The 20,437-nt window shown below is 33.7% G+C and overlaps 5 protein-coding genes across 5 annotated transcripts in view; 3 read left to right on the forward strand and 2 right to left on the reverse strand.

Annotated features, from left to right (window-relative positions):
- LOC116847809 (NADH dehydrogenase [ubiquinone] 1 alpha subcomplex subunit 12) lies at positions 1-1,185 on the forward strand. The gene is made up of 3 exons (XM_032823204.1): positions 1-301; positions 539-621; positions 811-1,185. The coding sequence occupies exons 1-3, from the start codon at positions 225-227 to the stop codon at positions 1,050-1,052; spliced, it is 402 nt and encodes a 133-aa protein (XP_032679095.1). The 5' UTR covers positions 1-224; the 3' UTR covers positions 1,053-1,185.
- A 182-nt stretch (positions 1,186-1,367) lies between these two features.
- LOC116847807 (FAST kinase domain-containing protein 4) lies at positions 1,368-4,596 on the reverse strand. The gene is made up of 9 exons (XM_032823202.1): positions 4,190-4,596; positions 3,658-4,062; positions 3,377-3,526; positions 3,027-3,272; positions 2,651-2,792; positions 2,481-2,564; positions 2,248-2,412; positions 2,030-2,108; positions 1,368-1,581 (listed from the first exon to the last, which is right to left on the reverse strand). Exons 1-9 carry the CDS (start codon positions 4,322-4,324, stop codon positions 1,368-1,370), a joined length of 1,620 nt encoding a protein of 539 aa, XP_032679093.1. The 5' UTR covers positions 4,325-4,596.
- A 984-nt stretch (positions 4,597-5,580) lies between these two features.
- Positions 5,581-7,761, forward strand: LOC116847808 (pyridoxal kinase). Its single transcript, XM_032823203.1, has 7 exons — positions 5,581-5,834; positions 6,069-6,168; positions 6,268-6,411; positions 6,509-6,629; positions 6,801-6,946; positions 7,014-7,193; positions 7,282-7,761. The coding sequence occupies exons 1-7, from the start codon at positions 5,742-5,744 to the stop codon at positions 7,389-7,391; spliced, it is 894 nt and encodes a 297-aa protein (XP_032679094.1). The 5' UTR covers positions 5,581-5,741; the 3' UTR covers positions 7,392-7,761.
- On the reverse strand, positions 7,585-14,141 carry LOC116847805 (DNA-directed RNA polymerase III subunit RPC2). Its single transcript, XM_032823201.1, is given in 11 exon segments — positions 7,585-7,794; positions 7,796-8,181; positions 8,763-8,893; positions 8,973-9,137; positions 9,279-9,525; positions 10,549-11,141; positions 11,224-12,680; positions 12,762-12,938; positions 13,049-13,203; positions 13,684-13,761; positions 13,854-14,141. Coding segments are annotated over 10 exon segments (3,423 nt in total). The 5' UTR covers positions 13,756-13,761; positions 13,854-14,141; the 3' UTR covers positions 7,585-7,754.
- A 4,036-nt stretch (positions 14,142-18,177) lies between these two features.
- LOC116847785 (PDZ and LIM domain protein 3) overlaps positions 18,178-20,437 on the forward strand; it is a 36,439-nt gene continuing 34,179 nt past the window's right edge. The window contains exons 1-2 of the transcript XR_004378822.1: positions 18,178-18,958; positions 19,039-19,238. The gene's annotated coding sequence lies outside the window, so the exon portion shown is untranslated. The remainder of the gene's footprint in view (positions 18,959-19,038; positions 19,239-20,437) is intronic.

The following is a 20,437-nucleotide window of genomic DNA, read 5'->3' on the forward strand; positions in this document are numbered from 1 at the left end:
GTAATGGCGTAGAGCCACTCACAGGAAAAGTGTGCTTAGCCAAATATTGAAACTGAAACTGAATATATTGCAGTTTAGCAGTGCAGCTACAAAGAACAGGCCGTAGCTGGAAAGCACCCATCGTGTAGAGATTTTCCTTAATACCAACATTATCCCCTCCACTTTTCAGGAAATTTTCGCCTAACCCTTTATTCTAATTTCACGCTTCAGTCGTGAAAACAAACATGGACAAAATTGCTATAATATTTCGTACAATACGTAATCACGGTGGAATATGGAATTCCTTGAAAACATTATACAGGTTAATGTTATACGTTACTAATATATTATATTAGTAACATAACGAATAATGTTTACTAATTTTTTCACTACTTATAGTATTGTGTAATCCACTCCTTATTTGATTTGCAATATATCTTAATTTTAAAAAGCAATTTTATCAGTTTTAAGTTTTATAAGAAACACTACTTATATAGAAATTCTAAATGTTAATTGAATTCTCAGTAATTATATGCAGTTTTGATATTCAATTCATTAGGGTGGATGAATTGAAGAGTGGTACTTTGATTGGAGAAGATAAATATGGGAATCGATACTATGAGGATAACAGACACTTTATGGGTAAGTTGATTATTATTAATACAAATCATTTTTAGTATGGGTCATAATGTTTATAGCTATCAGATGCTATTGTTGATATTATGTATCTCTTTAATATTTACAATATTATATTATTTGTAAACATTTAGAATTTCCACAAATGTTTCAAGAAAATATATAAATAATAACATAATATTTATTTTATACTAGGTCGTAACAGATGGGTTATATATGCTGATAGAGTTGGGATGAATTATGATGGTTCTCAAGTCCCACCAGAATGGTTCGGCTGGCTGCACTATAAAACAGATTTGCCACCATATAAAGATCCGTCTCGGCCAAAATATAAATGGATGATGGATCATCAGCAGAATATGAGTGGCACAAATCAAGCATATATGCCCTACAGCACTACAAGACCAAAAATTGAGTCTTGGCGTCCACCACAATAATAGTCTTTGTCCAAATGGTAGTGCAACATACAAAATAAAATGGTTTGTTTGTAATTGTAACAAAATATTATTCAATGTAAATAATATAATGATATCAATGTAAAGAAATTACATCTATTTAAGAACACAAACACTTCTATTGCTTTTCTTTCTTTGCTACATCAATATAACAATGTTCTAGTATAAATTGCAACATAATAACAGTAAATATTTAATCAATATTTTGAACTCTGGAGATATTGTATATGAAGTAGTGAGAATGACATCTATTTATACATTTTTTTTATATTTAACTTAAAAGACTCCAATACTTTATTATGTTGATCTATTTTCTTGTACATCTTTCATACATTGTTTCAAGTAACTGATTCGTTTTACAAGCTTATCTTGTATACTAAAATTCTTGTACGAAATTGTTAAAAGATCATATCCCTGGGCTTTTAACAGCTGTGTTTGTAAATATATTGATCCCAGGAGGTCATCTTGTCCTCGACAATAATCATGATAATCATGCACCATTATTCCTATCCTGAAATATCAGCGATTATTAAATTTATATCTAAGTCTCAATATCTTAAAGTTAATATTCTCTAATTCGAAAACTTTAAAGATTGATTTTTCAATAGAAGATTTTTAAACATAGACTCTTAAGTTTAAACTATTTTAACAATGTATATATGTTGATATATTTAGAGCTTAAACTTAAATTTAAGGGATAATTCACATCTTGGTAGAAAAGCAGAAGCTAATCAGAACTCGTGCTAGTAAGTAGAACATTCTGTAGAAACTGTTGACTACCAGTACGAGTTCTGATTGACTTCTATCTTTCTACTTTTCTGCCAAAATATGTATTCTCCGTAAGTTTAAGATGCTGTTAAGAAATCGGCTCTAAAAGTTTCATTAAACTATAGATTGTTTCATGATATATAACAATTTAAATAGTATTTAGTTTCTTCCCAGTCATACTTCTGACATACCTTCTCACATCTTTAGCTTGTTTATTCCAATTTTCTTTTGATATGGGATTAAGTTGATCATCTATACGATACTCAGCATCTAGACGAATAGAAACAATGTTACTTGTTCACCAAAATATATAGACACAAGAAAGACAGAATACATATATAGACATAGACAGAATGTAGATATCTACTTTCTGAAACTTACTTCAAAATGCACTGTTAAAAACAATTACCTAATAAAAACCCCATATTTGTATCGATATCCGTTTTAAAGTGAGATGGTGATGGAAGCAATGTTTTCAGTGTCTCTGACAATGCATTTATGTACACTTGCTTTCCTTTTGCTCTAATTAAGGATATATCCTTAAACTCTTCAGAATATTTATTTAAAAGTGGTCCTGTAATTTTAAAATACGATGCGTGAAATTATTGAATATATACAATATAATTTTTCATTTCCAAATACCTTTATAATCTTTCAGTGCAAACTGCGCGAAGGCATTGATATTTAATAATTTTAATTTTTTCGACATATTCAACTTAGTAGAATCTGTAAGTCATAATGATTAAATTAATATTATTGATACACTGAAGTGGAATAATGGATAAAATTATGATTCGACAATAGATACAAACCATTCAGCATCGTTATAAATAAAGGTTTCAACACGGATTCTACATGCTGCTGCTGCACAAAGCCCAAGACAGTTAAAGACCAAACAATGTCCAACCATTCTGTCAAGTTTGCACTAAGCGGATCCATTAGTTGCATGAAATTCTGATGAGTAAGAAATAATTAATAAAATGCCTATAAAAGAGATTTCAGGGGGGCGTTTAATCTTTAGACCGCCGGAAAACCTAAATATAGGCGCGAGCCATGATTGAAACTTTATATACGATATATCTATGATATAAGGTACAACTTTAGGTGACTTTCTTCGGAAGTTCGAACACTTGAAACTCCGGCGGTCTAAAGATATTTTATGAAACATCATAATGTCTCTTTACGTACCTCGATAAAAGCGCTCACTTTCTGTGACTTATACTGCAGAGCCGCAAATGTTTGTAGAATTGACGAGTAATCTTGCAATTTGTAACTTATCGATTTATTGAAGAGCGTGTCGCAGAATATGTCGAGTACATCTTCATTCTTGTAGTGCAGGAATCCCAGCGAAGTTATAATAGATTTATTTGTAACAGCATTTATGTTTTTTGGTATACATTGCAGCAAGTCAGCCATGATTTTTTCTAATAGTGCCTATTACATTATTCATCATGTGAACAATCATGATTTATTATTACATCATATATAGATAATTAATATTATGTATTACTGATATATGTACACAAATATACACCTACCTTATCTAAAAAATTCAATACAGCCATACTATACAACAAAGTTGCGCACTGCTTCACATTTAATTTCATGTTATATTTGATAATATTATATGACAACAATCTTAATAATGGTGTGTTCCTCTTTCCTTGTTCGCTCAAAGAAGCTATCATCTTAAAAAAAAACAATCTTTTGTAAATGTCAGTTTGTTAATTTTTTTTGTTAAAATTCAATTATGTTAATTGTTACATGCAATTAATAGGCCATTCACTTTATTTGCATTTATTATAACTATTGTACTTACAGTAATCATTGCAGGTGTGGACAATTGAGTATACTGTGACAGATCATCACTAAATGATGTTCCTGTGTTAAGTTTTATCTGATTATTGGCCCTAATTATTTTCTTAAGATGTATAAACCTTTGGTCGGCTTCAATATTCACTGCTTTTGATTTCTCACTGTTTATTTTACTGTTTATTTCCGTTATAAGCTTCAGTGCATTAGATGTAGACAAATTTGATAACATTGCCATGTCTAACAAGTCATCTACAGACTTGGCAGCTAGAAAAGTTACAGTAAACTTGTCATTTACAGTATTTTCAGATAAATTGATATTTGTCTGAGAATCTATCTTGTCAAATTTATGCTGTTCTTTTTTCTGTAAGACATTCTGTTGTATCTTAGAGTACTTGGAACTTTTATCTTCCTGAAAGTAGATCAAACTATTAATAATTGTCAAAGAATCACCTAAATGACAAAATGCAAACAAAATTAAGTTTTCGTATTAAAAGTTTATACACGACGTGAAAAGTAGAATTGTTAATTCACTTTACCTTTATAAGTGTAGTAGGTTGTTTACTGATGATTGCTGTGCTGAAGTTGTTGGCTATGAGAGCAGTGAAACGCCAGGATGAGCGCGGTGTAAGTCTGGCGGTTACAGAATAGAGAGTTGCGCTAAATTGCAGCATTATAATTAGTCTGCAAAACTATTATTTATATAATCCTCGACGAAGGTCGGGATCAGTTGCGTGCTGTCACTTCCTGTAACGTTAATTCGCGACGTTCGCACGTATTTACCGCGACTGGCGCGATATGTGCAATTTACGTTATGAACAAATATAGAAGAAAAAAGGAGTGTTATTGAGAAAAAGTCGATGTTATTACAAATTATTCTTAACCATCAGGAACACATCTTTAGGTTAAGTGATCACCATACACTCGACCATAGACAAAAGTTGTAGATGAGAAAGGATACGGTAATGTCATATTTAGCCGTTCTAGTTTACATTGAAAATCTGAACGTGACTCATACTACGACACTCGAGATAAAGATTTATATTTAATATTATTTATATTTTAATCACGTTTTTTTTAATTTCAATTTTAAATACATGTTTTTCAATTTGTATATAATTATATTTAGTAATATGACAAGAATGTGTAATATATAAAATTACATTTATAAGATATATAATACATAATTAGGTTTAGGATAATCATAATTTAAGGCCAATTATTCCATCCTCTTGGCAAGCTAGTTAACAGTTAAATCATGTGTCTGTCTCTGTCTAATTTGAAAAAAAGCAAAGCAGATATATAATTTGGTTGCTTTCCAACAAGAGACACAAGTCGACACAAGTATCATCCTATCTTTGTTACTCATTAAATGTCGAACAAAGATAGAATGATGTTTGTGTCGACTTGTCTCTTGTTGGAAAGTAACCTTTAATTGTCAAGTAGCTTACCAAGAGATTGGAATAATCGGTCCTTAATATATGAATCTTATGAAATCATACAAATATGGAGATAATTATGATATAACGTAAATATCATATGTTAATCTAAAAAAAAATGAAATAAATCGAGGATGAAAAGAATCGAAAGAACTCTTGGAAATTTCAATTCTCTATTGAAGTCATCGGGTCTGTTTTCTATTGCTGAACTGGCTGCATTAGTTCTTTTATCTTTCTTCCACTAAATTTTATCTGTATATTTGTCTCTATGTAAATTCCGAAAGTACACTAGTTCAGTAATAGAAAATAGACCATTTATACCAGAATCAAATAGAAAAGAAGTCGATTTTAAAACATCAATAAAGAAAAAAATCTTTCCGATCAAATTGATGTTTTAAATTATCGAATTTGAATCGAATGTCTTTTTTTAAAATCTGCTATCTTAACATTGATAACATATTTCCCAAACGTATATCTAGTTCAATGATAAAAAACAAACCTATAGAAACATAGAAGGAAAGGACACGTGAGGACACGTGACTCATGCGATCATATAAAAGTGAATATCGCGCACATTATACTTGAAGTATCATAGATATTTTGATGCGTGGCAGGTATTTTCAAAAGTTAATTCGAAATATATTACCTGATCATGTGTTCCACGAAAACTCCACGCATTCTTTCAATCCAGAGTCACGTAGTATCAGGATATGTTGGTAATAAAAGCGCAACTTTTCCATTACAGGTAAGTTCCATGAAAAAATACAAATATATTTTACGTGTCTAAGGTTCTTCTATCAATTATCAATTTGCTATTTTACAAAATATATTCTTTAATGTTCTCCAATTAGAAAATTTGTTAATATTTACTTTTGATTACATACTGTGTAAATGTAAGATAGTTTAAAAAATAATCGTACAAAAACAATTTTATATAAAGTAATTATATAACTTGAAAGATCAATTCTTCTTATCACAGTTGTTAGGCTTTGAAGTTGATGCAATTAATTCTGTACAACTATCTAATCATACTGGCTATAAAGTGTTTAAGGGTCAAATACTTAATGATAAAGATCTAGGTAAGATATAAAAGTATTTTTTTGATGATATAAAAGAAGTATATGATGTGCACAAATAATGTTCAGTGATAAAGCATTTCATAAAAATAATTTTCTTAGATGATGTAGTTGAAGGTCTAGCACAGAATAATTTGGATAGATATACATATTTACTAACTGGATATGTTGGTTCAGCTTCTTTCCTAAAAAGAATAGCGATATTAGTTACAGCATTGAAATGTAAAAATCCAAATCTTATATATGGTAAGTTTTAATCTAATTTTTCTTTTCAATATATCAAAGTCCTATTTTAAGGTTAATATTTATATATGTTCTATGTGATCTCTCTCTTATACTCTAGTTTGTGATCCTGTTATGGGTGATAATGGAAAGCTGTATGTCCCAGAAGCACTAAAGGAAATTTATAAGAACGAAATAATACCATTGGCAGATGTGTTAACACCAAATCAATTCGAGTTAGAGTATGTATGATACTAATGTTTATTGTATCATTGCTTTTTATGCTATAATCTTCAATATGTTGACAATTATTGCAATACTGTCAGCAATATTTAGACATTAACCATTATCTTTTACTAAATTCTCTTTGTCAATTTATAATTATTATGTATTATTTTTATTTATTTTTCCAGGTTATTGACAGATAAAAAAATTACTAATATGGATGAACTGAAAGATACATTAAAGAAATTACATCAAATTGGGCCACAAACCATAGCTATATCCTCAACTGAATTTAACAAGAGCAAATTAACAGCAGTAGTTAGTGTAGCGAAAGGTAGATTATGTACAAGATAGCCTTCATTTTTCAACAACTTGAAATTTATTGAAATTACCTTTTTTAGATGACACATTGGTTAAGATAGATATTCCAAAAATACCAGCGACTTTCACAGGCTCTGGAGATCTTTTTGCTGCATTATTCCTTGCTCACATACACTTACAAAATGACATTAAAACTACTATGGAAAAAACTGTAAACACTCTGTACAGTGTATTACTTAATACTTATCAGAATTCAAAAAGTAAATTCTTTTATTTTATTTATATATGTATAAATTTATATAAAATATGAAAAATAGGTCACATAATTAAATAATCAATTTTTTGCAGCATATGCTGATGATGAAGCACAACCAGCTAGAAAGATTGAGTTACAACTTGTACAAAGCAAAAACAATATTGAAAATCCTGAAATTCGTTTATTTGCAGAAATTCTTTGATATACAACAGATTAAGTAATGAAAGCTTTTAGATGTTGATTATAGATATAGATGATGCTGATATAGATTTTATAGATATGTTGTATGAAATGTATATAAAATATTTACGGCATTTAACTAAACTGTGTGCTTGTTAAGTCATACATCAGCATATTAACGTGACAAAAGGATATATTTATTCAAAAATCAAGTATTAAAAACAACCAATGTATTTGTCTTCCAGAATATACAAGAAACACTAAGGTTTTATTAACTTATATATTTTTCACGCAAGGCATATCGAGATGTGAATGTTAAGTATCATAGTATCACAGGTTTTAAGAGAGATACAAAGTATACGTTATGTATAGATAAAATGACATTTTATTTATATGACTTGTATTTATATTCCCGTTTTTCAGCACTTTCTTTCGCGATAGTCCTTTAATTTCAAACGGGGTACAATGTTCATAGATTGTAACTCGTGAAGCAACAGTTTACATGCGTAAGGCATCATAACAGAGGATATATTGGAGTTAGAACGGCAACTTTGGCACCAACCATTGTAGCCCATCAGTCCGCAGTTATTACAGACATCGACTTTAACGCCGTCGCTCGACAACATAAGCCTCTCTATCAACAACATGCTGGCACCATAAGCGACCAGACAGTCGCGCTCCATCTCGCCAAAACGTAAACCACCATCCTTAGAACGACCCTCTGTCGGCTGTCGAGTCATCACTACCCTTGGTCCTCTGGCACGAGCGTGTATTTTGTCTTGCACCATGTGCTTCAATCTTTGATAATAAACCTGTAAATCAAATGTCATATATTCGAGCACGACATTATAACACGACTATATTCATTCATGTCTGTGAATAAGTCATTGTGGAAAAATCATTAATTTTAAATTTGTTTCTCACTAACTGAACATTTTGCAGTGATACATATCGTTATCATTCATTAGAGAAAAAATGGAGAAGAAACGTGCGTTGACTAATTTTACTCACTTGTATAAAAAACCCTTAATTAAAAAGATATTTAAATGAAAGAACACTTCAGATCGCTTGAGCATATTTGTAGAATGCTTCAAAAATTATCATTTTCCCTCTACAATCAATAACTGTAGAATTAATGTGTCAAAATCATGAGAAACAGTAAGATTTCCTTGAAAAGGAAAGTTGCATGTTACGTTAATTTTATGGCTATTTATTGACTGTTAAAGGAAAAGGATAATTTTCGGAGTATTTTGCAAGTATGTTCAAGCGATCTCAAGTATTCATAAATATCATTTTATTTGGAAATATGCAAGAATTTTGGGCATGCGTTTTCTGGTGGTATCAATGTAACGAGGAACTAGGAATCTTAAATGATTTTATCTAACAAACTTACAATTCCAGTATAAATATATGCTTCTAACGGTTCCCCGGTCATGCCGCTGTAGAAACAATCTTTACCTAAGTAGTTGTAACCATGCTTCTGCATTTCTTCAGCGAGATCTTTCACTTTAGAGCCGCCAAACGCTGCAGGCGAAATTTACATGGTGAAATTAAAAGCATTATCAGATCTTACCTCTATTTAGTATTTTTTCGCGAAATATACCTGTTGCGTCCTGGAATTCACCGTTCATAGTGCCCACTTTACCCGCGAGTATCTCTATCAATTTACCGACTGTCATTCTGGATGGAAAACCATGTGGATTCATAATAATATCTGGGACCATGCCTTGATCATTGAACGGTAGGTCTTCTGGGTCTACGATTGAACCTGGGTAAACATTATCGAGATATCAGACTTATATTACAAAATAAACATTTTGTTCTCCACAAGAAATACATTATACACTCTAAAAAGTTATGTGTTAAGGTTGTGATGGTCTGTGTACAAAAATATTCAGAATGATCATACCAATAACACCTTTCTGTCCATGACGACTACTAAGTTTATCACCAATTTCGGGTCTTCGAGTTTGCCGCAGCAACACTTTTATCAAGAAGGAATCGTCCGCGTTGCTGGTTAACAGAGATTGCTCTACGTATGCCGGTTCCAAACCCTTGTAGTAGACTTCTGCGTCGCGATATTGCGGTTTTACTGGAGCATCGCCAGTGTTCACCGGATCGATAGATTGCGATGGCACTGATTTGTTCACCAGTACCTATATATATAAATATATATATATAAGTACTGGTAAAATATATATAATTAATTTTTAAATTAACCAGCGATTTTTCTTTAATCTAATTTATCTAATTACAATATAAGTTAATCTACATCCTACGGTATTAAATTTGGTTAATGCACTTCTTCATTGTGCTAATCTAAATCGAATGTTGTAGTTTGTTTAAGTCTTCTCTTTATTTTACTATTGTGTGTCAAGGAGTCTCAATGCCTCTTCATTTATATGTTTATGAAGTATAATATGGCGATAATAACTTTTGTCTAGGTGGAAGTACTTCAGAGATATCAAGGTCACCTTCATTTTTTTAATGGAATCGATATATTTTGTTTCCATCATATGATAGAAGGACTCAAAACAAATTCAAAACATATAACACAAGATCATTGAACAAGATTAAAAATAAAAAAGCGATAAAAAAAAAGTACGGATACAACGTGCACGATTGACTGATTTTCATTTCATTTTATTTTATTATTAATTTGTCCTGAGAACTTGCTAAGATGAGAAATGCTAAGATGTCTTTCAATAGTGTTTATTTTCCATTGAAATGATACCATCTCAATGAAGGTAGATACTTCAAGGAAAGAAAACAAATACTTTGAAGAACATCTTAATATGTTCACAGGATATCATAAATATGAACATGAACATATTATTATCGATAGAACAGTCCATTGTGCAAGATGTATCCATTTGAAGAATAATCTTAGCCATCTTAGCATGTTCTCAGGACAAACTAATAATAAAATAAAATAAAATAAAAATACAATGAAAATCAGTCAATCGTGCACGTTGTATCCATACATTTTTTATCGCTTTTTTTTACTTTTAATCTTGTTCAATAATCTTGTGTTATATGTTTTGAACTAGTTTTGAGCCTTTCTATCATATGATGAAAACAAAATATATCGATTCCATTTAAAAAAATGAAGGTGACCTTAATATCTCTGAAATATTTAAGGTAGTAATAATTAAATATCTCAAATACGAGATACTTGCTTTCTTATCATCCGCTCTTTCGCCGGGCATTGCAATCCCGTCAGCGTCCAGGATATCGTGTTTCCATGCAACCTTGTTCGTATTGCTGTCCAGCGCAGGGCCCATGATTCTATCGTATGTTTGGTTAGGATACCTTTTCAAGACAGCTTTCGTACTCCGATATACCAAGCACCTTCCATATCCTCTATCAAGGGCTGCTTTGTTGACTACTAGCGCATCCTCGATATCGTACCCACTGTACGACATGATAGCTACGATTGCGTTCTCGCCAGCTGGCAATTCGTTGAATTTGATCATTTCGGATGTCTTCGTCTTTACTATAGGCCTTTGCGGATTTACCAGATTGTACATCACCGTGTCCATGCGTTTACGCTGATTATATCCTATGGTGCCCGCAGCCTGTCTACCCATAGCGCATTGATAAGTATTCCTCGGACTTTGATTATGATGTGGATACGGAATCAGACCGGCGCACACTCCCAGAATAGTGAATGTCTCGATCTCCATGTGCGTAGTTGCGGCTTCGATGTTATCTACGTCGAGCGCGATAAGAGTGTCGTTCTCTTCATTCACATCCAAGTATTCGATCAGACCTACGACAAATACGAAAAAAAGAAAGATATATCACGACGATTGCAGAAGGTAAGTACAAGCGCGTTCCGAATCGTCACTAACCCATCTTCACGAAATCCTCGAACTTCAGAATATTTCGCTTAAACAATTGCATATGTTCTGGCGTGACATTGGGCCGTCCGTTCTGCACGATGAAATACGGTCTGCACAATCGTCCGCCGTCGGTGCTGATGTGGACGCATCTGTGACTTTCCTGCAGGTATATCGACACGTAACTGCTGATGCGGCCTTGTCTGCGAAACGCCCTCAGGTGGGACACTAATCTCTCGTGATGCTTTGTGATGCCCTGAATAACACCGTTCAGGAGAACCAACCATATCTCTTTGTTGTTGATGTCTTCTCCGCCAAATATATTGATATTCTGCACATTGAGACAGGATAGTATCCGTACGATATGATCCTCCGGCTCGTCCGTTGTGATATGAGCCATCAGAGCGAGATTCTTCACCAAACCACAGGATTCTCCCTCGGGCGTGTCGCACGGGCACAGCATGCCCCATTGCGACAAATGTAACGAACGCGGCCCAGACACTTGCCTGGTCTTCTCAAACTGGGAATGGACTCGCGTCATCATGCCGATTGCAGATATATAAGACAAACGTGACAACACTTGCGTCGCACCTTGTCTCTCCATTTTGAACCTCTTGATCTTCCAATTACCGGTTGATATGGCGAAGATTAAGCCGTTAGTGATCTGATCTTGTCGCATATGCTTGACTATGTCGAACTGCGCCGCCTTGATTCTCGGGATATTTTTGTCGGCGATGTTCTTCAGATCCCAATTAAATCGTTTAAACAGATCCTCGAACATCAGAGAGAGGAGTGACCCAGCCACTTCCAGACGTTTGTTTCCCACGAAATCTCTATCGTCGAGAAGCTTTTTGTCGAATTGCGCCATAATCACTTTTCTCACCATGAAGGCCAAATGGATCGTTTTCAATTTGAAACTGAAATTTTTGATTGGTACATGCGACAACACGTTTGTCGCTAGTACATCTTTCATCTCGTTTGCATTAAAAATTCTAGGTTGCGTTCGCTTGTTATTAAGATATATCAGCGCTTGAGTCTGTGTGAAGATATTCAAATCCTCGCATTCTCGCAGGCTCCACTCAAATTTACTTTGATATTCATGCTCATGGCCGATCAGCATCATTATCTCCTGATCGCTCTGTATGCCCATAGCTTTGAAAATTACAGTTACCAATATATCATCCTGGAAAATATTGTGCTTCATGTAATATCTACCAGATTTCCCGTAGATACTGGTCTTAGTCTTTCTTTCGTGAGTGGAGCTGTTGCAATAAGCAACGATGTTTCCTTTATTATCTTCTTCCAAAAGTATTCTATTCCGAACCATTTGTTCCTGTATTAAAATGATTTTCTCTTGTCCTTTTATGATAAAATAACCGCCAGGATCGTGAGGACATTCATCTTTTTTCGATAACGGAGTTGTCATACCAGTTAATCTACAATTCGCACTGCGCAACATAATTGGCATTCTGCAAATTAATTATCACATGTATAACACTTGTATTATCATCATGTCTCTATCCTATCTTTTTCACACAATTATTACTCACCTTCCAATTACTATGTTATTTTTTATTATTGGTTGGTTACTCCTTATATATTCTATATCTACTATAATAGGTGCAGCATAAGTTAAATCTCTCAGGCGACATTCATGCGGGTAAAGTTTACGAATATCATTATGAGCTTCATCAAGTACAGGTTCACCTATACGTATGTCTAAATATCTGGAAAAAAAATTATTTACTCAAGCACATCTCTGCTGTGGGATATTTCATTGCTGTAACCATTAAGCATAATTGTCTCTTTTAAATAATATGTCAGCTATAGATATTACCTTAAATAAAAAAGTGGGTCTGCATCGGTAAATACTTCCTGATTTGCTTTGACAATCTTTTTTATATCTTCACGGATAAAAAAATTGAAGGAATCAATATGATGCTTTACTAGACCTCTACTTTCCAAAAATTTTGGTACTAATTTCCACTTGTCCTAATAATATATAATAATTTCAATTAACCAAAATATAATAGTGTAAGATCATTAGAATTAAGCATAGTGATAGACTTATCGTTTTCATCAAGAAAATCCATTGTTGAATATATAACATACAATTATTTCTCATCAAATTTATTTAATAGGAATTTGGTTGAATATAACCAACGATAATTTGTTTTTAAAAAATTCTTAAAAAAACAACTAAAAATGTATTTCTAAATAAAGAAAAATTTACTCAATTTGTTAGTTCAAGAAATATTCAACAAATATCTCTTATTTTTTAACTGTTTAAATGTATTCTGTCTTAAAATTAAAGCTCCTTAATAATCACCAATAATCCTATCACCTTTTTTTTCTTCAATTTTGCTAACACTTAGAGTTAAAGAAACATTTCAATAACTATGTGAAAGAATATATAGTATGTAAATATTAACATGTATAGATAAAATTAGAAATAATCTCTTACGTATATACCTTGAATTCAGCTTTAAGAATAGAGATATCTTGATTTTGGCCATTCACGTCATCATCCGCATTATTCTCCATCCTGGACTTATGCAAAGTACAAAGACTTGTTGTAAAAGTTATTTAACGATAAAATATAATTTGGTCGTTGAGAATTAATATTTTGTTTACTTATTCACCTCAAATGTGCTTGTACAATTAAACGTACATGCACGTGGTTGCAGTGTTATTTGTTGATTCACTTTTCTCAGCTACCGGTGAGTAGTTTCAGTTTCAGTTTCAATATTTGGCTGAGCACACTTTTCATGTGAGTGGCTCTACGCCGAACAGTGCTTCTATCGTATGTGAGTATTCTGTCCTGTTCTGTTCCGGGGGAAAAGGTTATCCCCATACGCCATAAATCTACCGGTGAGTATAGTCGGGTATGAGTGCGCTAAAACGATTTAGGATGCTATTTCACGTGTCGTACGACAAGCTTTTCGGATACGTTTATTAATTGGCGAATAGAGTATTTCTAGGTTCTCTGTTCGTCAACCAATGAACGTATCCAAAAAGCTTGTCGTACGACACGTGAAATATCAGCCTTAAGCGGGAAGCACACACTCTTCCATAAAGACATAATACACAACGCATAAGAAAATTAACCAATTAGAGTCCTTTGTTTTCATTGTGGCAATAGAGGGTGCTCTCCAATTGCTTAACAATCTTGACACACACGTACACAAAACCAGTTTATTGGTCACATATCATCTAAAATATCTTGTAAGATAATATGCAAGTAATAAACTGGTTTTGTGTAACACAGTGTACGCAACTGGAAAGCACCCAAAAATAAGAACTCTGATTAGTTCATTTTAAATGCTTTCCAATTGCAATATCTCTTGCACTTTCATGCACTTTCGTGCACTTTCATGCACACGCCGACACAAGTTGCATTCCAATTGTCGTAATCGTCAACCCAACACTACACATTCGTACTCAGCTTGAGAGCTACTAGTCGGCTGTGTAAACTAGTGTTTTCTAGTGAAAATTAAAGTTAATAATGGGTGCTTTCCAGTTGCATACAATGTGTTACACAAAAACAGCTTATTTGTTGCATATTATCTTACAAGATATTTTAGATAATATGTGACTAATAAACTGATTTTGTATACGCGTGTGTCAAGATGTGTTAAGCAATTGGAAAGCACCCTATGTCTTCATACAAGAGTGTGTGCTTCCCACTTTATCCCTGGGCTGCGTTCCAAATTCTACACGGTAGAATTTGGGAAGAGTACATTTAATTGACCAATCATGATAAAGAAATCCTAGTTATCTTTGTTCTTATTAATCAATTAAATACTCTATCCGTCGAGTAGAGTTTTAGAACGCAGCCCTGGAGGTTGATCATGAGTTTGATTTCTATTGCTGAACTAGTATACACTTTCGGAACTTAAAAAGAAATAGATATACAGATGAAACCATATATGTAATACTACTATATTGCTAATTGCCTTATGCTGCCTGTAAAGCCCGTATCACACTAGAGATTGGCAATTGATGATTGACGGGAGCGTCCCAGATGCGCACATTGACAAACGGACACAGCCAAACACAACGCTGTATGTGTAGAGATATTCTAAAAACTCTATAAACAACGACATATGATTGGATGTGTCCGTTTGTCAATGTGCGCATTTGGGATTCACTCTGATTGACGATTAGATTTTGACGAATTAACGAGCTTCAACCTTGGCTTGCTTTGTTCCAATTGGTCAAGTTCCAATCTTCAATCATCAATTATCAATCGCCAATCGCTAGTATGATATGAGCTTAAAGCGTGATCTACAATGAAAACTTAAGCCATAAAATTTAAGCTTTAATTTCTAAGCCGTAAGAAATTATTTTTCTTATAATTGACTGTGATTGGTCAACTTTTTACGGCTTAGGATTTAAAGCTTAAATTTTATGGCTTAAGTTCTCATTGTAGACCATACTTAAGGGGAGTCGCACACGAATTGACATAAAGGCTCGTCTACAATTTCTGTAAGAATATGGCTGTAAGGCTGTAAAACGCGAAATAAATTATTTTCATTCGTTGACAGCTCACGTTACAGCCTTACAGCCATATTCTTACAGCTATTGTAGAATGGCCTTAACAATAACGTAAGACGTACCGTAAGGGCTTTCGCATACAAATTGACATAACTGCATATGCATAGCATAAGACCGTATGTACCAATGAGCATCGAGTATTAAGTCGCCATATTGGTGTTCGATGCTTAATATTCGATGCTCATTGGTCCATACAATCTTATGCTATGCATATGCAGTTATGTCAATTTGTATGCGAAAGCCCTTACGGCACGTCTTACGTTATTGTTAAGGCCATTCTACAATAGCTGTAAGAATATGGCTGTAAGGGCTTTCGCATACAAATTGACATAACTGCATATGCATAGCATAAGACCGTATGTACCAATGAGCATCGAGTATTAAGTCGCCATATTGGTGTTCGATGCTTAATATTCGATGCTCATTGGTCCATACAATCTTATGCTATGCATATGCAGTTATGTCAATTTGTATGCGAAAGCCCTTACAGCCATATTCTTACAGCTATTGTAGAATGGCCTTAACAATAACGTAAGACGTACCGTAAGGGCTTTCGCATACAAATTGACATAACTGCATATGCATAGCATAAGATTGTATGGACCAATGAGCATCGAATATTAAGCATCGAACACCAATATGGCGACTTAATACTCGATGCTCATTGGTACATACGGTCTTATGCTATGCATATGCAGTTATGTCAATTTGTGTGCGATAGCCCTAAGAACTGACCAATCACTTTGAGTATCGTCAAAACGTAAGGTAGCCATTTTTGTGAATGCTCGATTGTAATTGGTCCATTTTTATGGTACGTCTTACGTTACTGTTACGTCAATTCGTGTGCGGTGCTCCTAAAGCCCATTCTACATTAGTCGTAATCGCAAGATCGCAAGGAAATTGTATCAATCATAATTGATTATTCTTTGATTGCAAGAAGAACAATCGACTATGATTAGTCAATTTCTTTGCGACCTTGCGATTTGCGACTAATGTAGAATGGGCTTTATGTCGTTATGCAATAATGTGTGCTTCCCGCTTAAATATCTTATATTTTGTTTTTATATATGTATAATTTATGTACTGTCTTTTCTACTATTCGTTTTATATGCTGATTTTAACTTTTTTTTTACAAAAGTAACGGAAAGTAACGATTTTTTATCGTTATTTTTAATAATGGTAACGCGTTACTTTTTAAAATCAGTAACGAGTAACGGTAACGAGTTACTTTTTACCGCAAGTAACGGTAACGGTAACGCGTTACTTTTTAAAATCAGTAACGAGTAACGGTAACGAGTTACTTTTTACCGCAAGTAACGGTAACGGTAACGCGTTACTTTTAAAAAGTAACGTTCCCAACCCTGATATATAGGAAGGAGGCTAAAATTGGGGCAAAAGCAGTTGATTCAGAGAGAAAGAAAGAGAGAGAGAGAGTTTACAATATTTTTTTTAACCAGAAAATTTATAACATATTTATAATATTCGTGGATTGTTGTGTGTGTGTATGTATGTTGTATCACGTATCATCTTAAAATTAAATAAAATCAAATAAAATTAAATTGAAACAATGAGAAGGTTTCTTTCTGATATTTTATTATATGTTCCGTACCTTATACATATTCTGTGTGCAAAAGAAATTAATATGTATCAGCGTAGAATAGTACAAATCATATTATATATACATATATTTAATATATTATTATATATATACAGGGTGTCGCAGAACAATCTACGAAGCTCTCGTGAGAACGTAGAGCGGGTCAAGGTGAATATAAAAGTCCTGTACCGTTTTACGATATTCGTAATAATAACCGATAAATTAATTGCGAAAGATTAAGGAAAAGATCCAGATAGCAAAGTGACGTTAAAAGACGTCATTTAGACGTCTATGATGTCTTAATGACACTTTAATGACGTTTTTAGACGTCATCTTGCTATGTGGGGAGTGTGCTGAATGGTAGAGGACGGACAGTTCTAGTCACAGCGCAGTCCAGTAATATAGCGCGCGGATGTCGCGCGTTAAAATAAACATAAAAGTCCTATACCGTTTTGCGATATTCGTAATAATAATCGAGAAATTAATTGCAAAAAATTAAGGAAAAGCGTGTGCTGAATGGCAGAGGACGGACCGCTATAAAAGTGCCTCTAAAAGAAGCTTAGGAGCCACCTGATTGACTGAGAAGCTACATTTAAGGCATTTTTATCGGGAGGGTCCCGATTGCCGACAGTACGATTGACCACAAATTGTAATGATTGGTTCGATCTGGTAATTCACTAGATAATTCTTATCGTCGATTGGCTTGTATGCAATCGTACTGTAAGCAATCGGGACGCTCCCATTTTTATCGATAAAAGAGGATTCAGGGCAGCGATCACATAACTTTTCCCCTAGGATGGAAAGTGAAAAGTGAAGAGTTTCACGTGAACTCATGATCATGTAACTCGGCGAAATGTGGAAATGTGAAACTTTTCACGTGAATTTTTCGTCATCAAACTTGATGGCGGAAAAGTAAAAATCTAGTGACATGATGAATATGGAATATATTATGCTACTGCTGTGATGAGATACAAGAAACATAACAGTCGTAAGGTTACAGCGATGTTTTTAAGGTTCTACAGCCGATGGATATAGCTGATTTGGCCGATATTGAAATCATATAGGAACCATGTTTAGTGATTTGTGCTTTTCACGCATAAAGTTACTTGATTGCGTGAACAATGAAAAAGTTCACGTGAAATCGATAGAGCAAAAAGTGAAAAGTGAAACGTTCCGCTCGAAGTTACGTAATCGCTGCCCAGAATATGAGCCAATAAAAGTGACACCAAGTTTTATCTTACACAGAAATAACTAGATTTCAATCAGTTGAAATATTATTGTAGATGGGCTTTTAAACTAAGTCGAATATGTTATTAAAAAAATTTATTAGCTTCAAATGATTTAACTCAAAAATAGAGCTATATTAACAATGAATCAGATAAACTTTTGTCAATAACAAGCGGCACATGGCTATTTGCCACATAAAATTTCTTGCAAAGGCATAAAACTAACAGTCGCAATGATGACGTAGCATGACGAAGTAGAAATTATTCCTTTGCGATATCCCGGCATAAGATTGCTGAATATACATTATCCCGTTTACAATATATCTTTACCACTCTGCACAAATTTCAATAAATCTCTTTTTAGACGGTAATAATTTTATTATTTTTACCTATTTGCTTTTCACATATGCCTTTGATAAAAATTATTTTACTATTTTTACTTATTAGGTGAGACGTGGCAAGAATAAGAACACCATCGATCGATATAATAATTACCAGATAAAATGAATTTGACACGTTCTTTCATCAGTTCGCGACATATCGTAAACCTCGCAAATTGTTCTAATAAAATTACGGTGAGATGTGCTTCGCAGTACTATAACAAAATCAACGACGACTTGTTTGGACTGAGTGATGAACAGAAAGAGGTTAGTGTGCTTAGAAAACACGACGGTTTTGCAACCGTTGAGTGATTATCGCTTCTGGAAATCTTTTTTTTTCAATGTAAATTCGTGAAAAGTGAAAATTTGCTGTTTTAGAAATGTTTAAAATATTTACTTTTCATGTATTCACGCTATAAGTATCTCTCTCCCCCTCCCTCCCTCCCTCGTTCATTCTCCTCTCCCTCCCTCGTTCATTCTCCTCTCCCTCTCTTCCTCCCTCTCCCTTTTATTGGATCTGTTTTCTATTGCTGCACTGCTGACCTGGTGCAATAAGTTAGAGTGAGAAAATATATGATTGTCTCACTTTAACTTATTGCACCAGTTCAGTAATGCAGCAACAGAAAACAGACCCATGGTCACTCTCACTTAAGAGTGCGCGGGAGCCACAGACAAATCCAAAGCTGACTTTGGAGACTTTGTGTGGCGAGAATGTGAACTTATATTCTATAGTAGATGTCTATACATCATACACACTAGCCATCAGAGATGGGTAATATTCGCAGCAGAAAAGTATTATGCACAATTCTGCGCATAATATGCATAAAATGTCTATTATGCGCAGAAAACGCGCAGAATATGCAAAAACATGCAGAAAACCCCTGAGACGCACCCATTCTAACCTAAAATATAATTTCTTATTTTAATATACAGGGTGTCCCGCGTAAGACGGACCAAAACAAAAATATAAGTAGAACACATAAAAGTGAACAAAAATTGTATAGGTCATTTTTCAAACAACCACGTAAAATTTCGAGATATTAATTAAAATAGTTGAACAAATTAGAACGCGCGATGCGACAGGCGGGACATACGGTTTGCAGTAGTCGGCGAAGAAAATGGAAGAACGCACACGTACACGGACGCACACACGAATGTATGAAGTTGGCACCCCACTTTTTGAAATTTATAATTTTGAAAGTTGTTCCAGATTGTTCTGACTTTGTACCACATTGTTCCAAAGTGATATTGCTTCATTCGAAACGGTTTTCGAATAAAACAAAAAAAAATGATTTTTTGAGCTGGCACCCCACTTTTCGAAAATCGAACATTCTGATACCGCAATAGATTGTTCTAGTTGTTCCAAACATTGTTCCAAAAGGACAAATCCGTAAGTTGAATTATAAGTCCAAAAAATGAAAAAAATGTTTTTGACCTGGCACCCCATTTTTTGAAAATAAAGCATT

The sequence above is a fragment of the Odontomachus brunneus genome, unplaced genomic scaffold, assembly GCF_010583005.1.
Source record: "Odontomachus brunneus isolate Ranch 3 - 2012 unplaced genomic scaffold, Obru_v1 Obru_scaffold_083, whole genome shotgun sequence".
Taxonomy (NCBI): Eukaryota; Metazoa; Arthropoda; class Insecta; order Hymenoptera; family Formicidae; genus Odontomachus; species Odontomachus brunneus.

Bases quoted from the DNA above. Each gene is read 5' to 3' on its own strand.
- LOC116847809 (XM_032823204.1), top strand. From the start codon at position 225: ATGGACAAAATTGCTATAATATTTCGTACAATACGTAATCACGGTGGA. The intron at 302-538 runs GTTAATGTTATA...TCAATTCATTAG, and splicing joins TCCTTGAAAACATTATACAG to GGTGGATGAATTGAAGAGTG. The intron at 622-810 runs GTAAGTTGATTA...ATTTTATACTAG, and splicing joins GGATAACAGACACTTTATGG to GTCGTAACAGATGGGTTATA.
- LOC116847807 (XM_032823202.1), bottom strand. From the start codon at position 4,324: ATGCTGCAATTTAGCGCAACTCTCTATTCTGTAACCGCCAGACTTACA. The intron at 4,063-4,189 runs GTAAAGTGAATT...ATCTACTTTCAG, and splicing joins AACCTACTACACTTATAAAG to GAAGATAAAAGTTCCAAGTA. The intron at 2,109-2,247 runs GTAATTGTTTTT...CTATTCGTCTAG, and splicing joins AAATATGGGGTTTTTATTAG to ATGCTGAGTATCGTATAGAT.
- LOC116847808 (XM_032823203.1), top strand. From the start codon at position 5,742: ATGTGTTCCACGAAAACTCCACGCATTCTTTCAATCCAGAGTCACGTA. The intron at 5,835-6,068 runs GTAAGTTCCATG...TTCTTATCACAG, and splicing joins GCGCAACTTTTCCATTACAG to TTGTTAGGCTTTGAAGTTGA. The intron at 6,947-7,013 runs GTAGATTATGTA...TACCTTTTTTAG, and splicing joins AGTAGTTAGTGTAGCGAAAG to ATGACACATTGGTTAAGATA.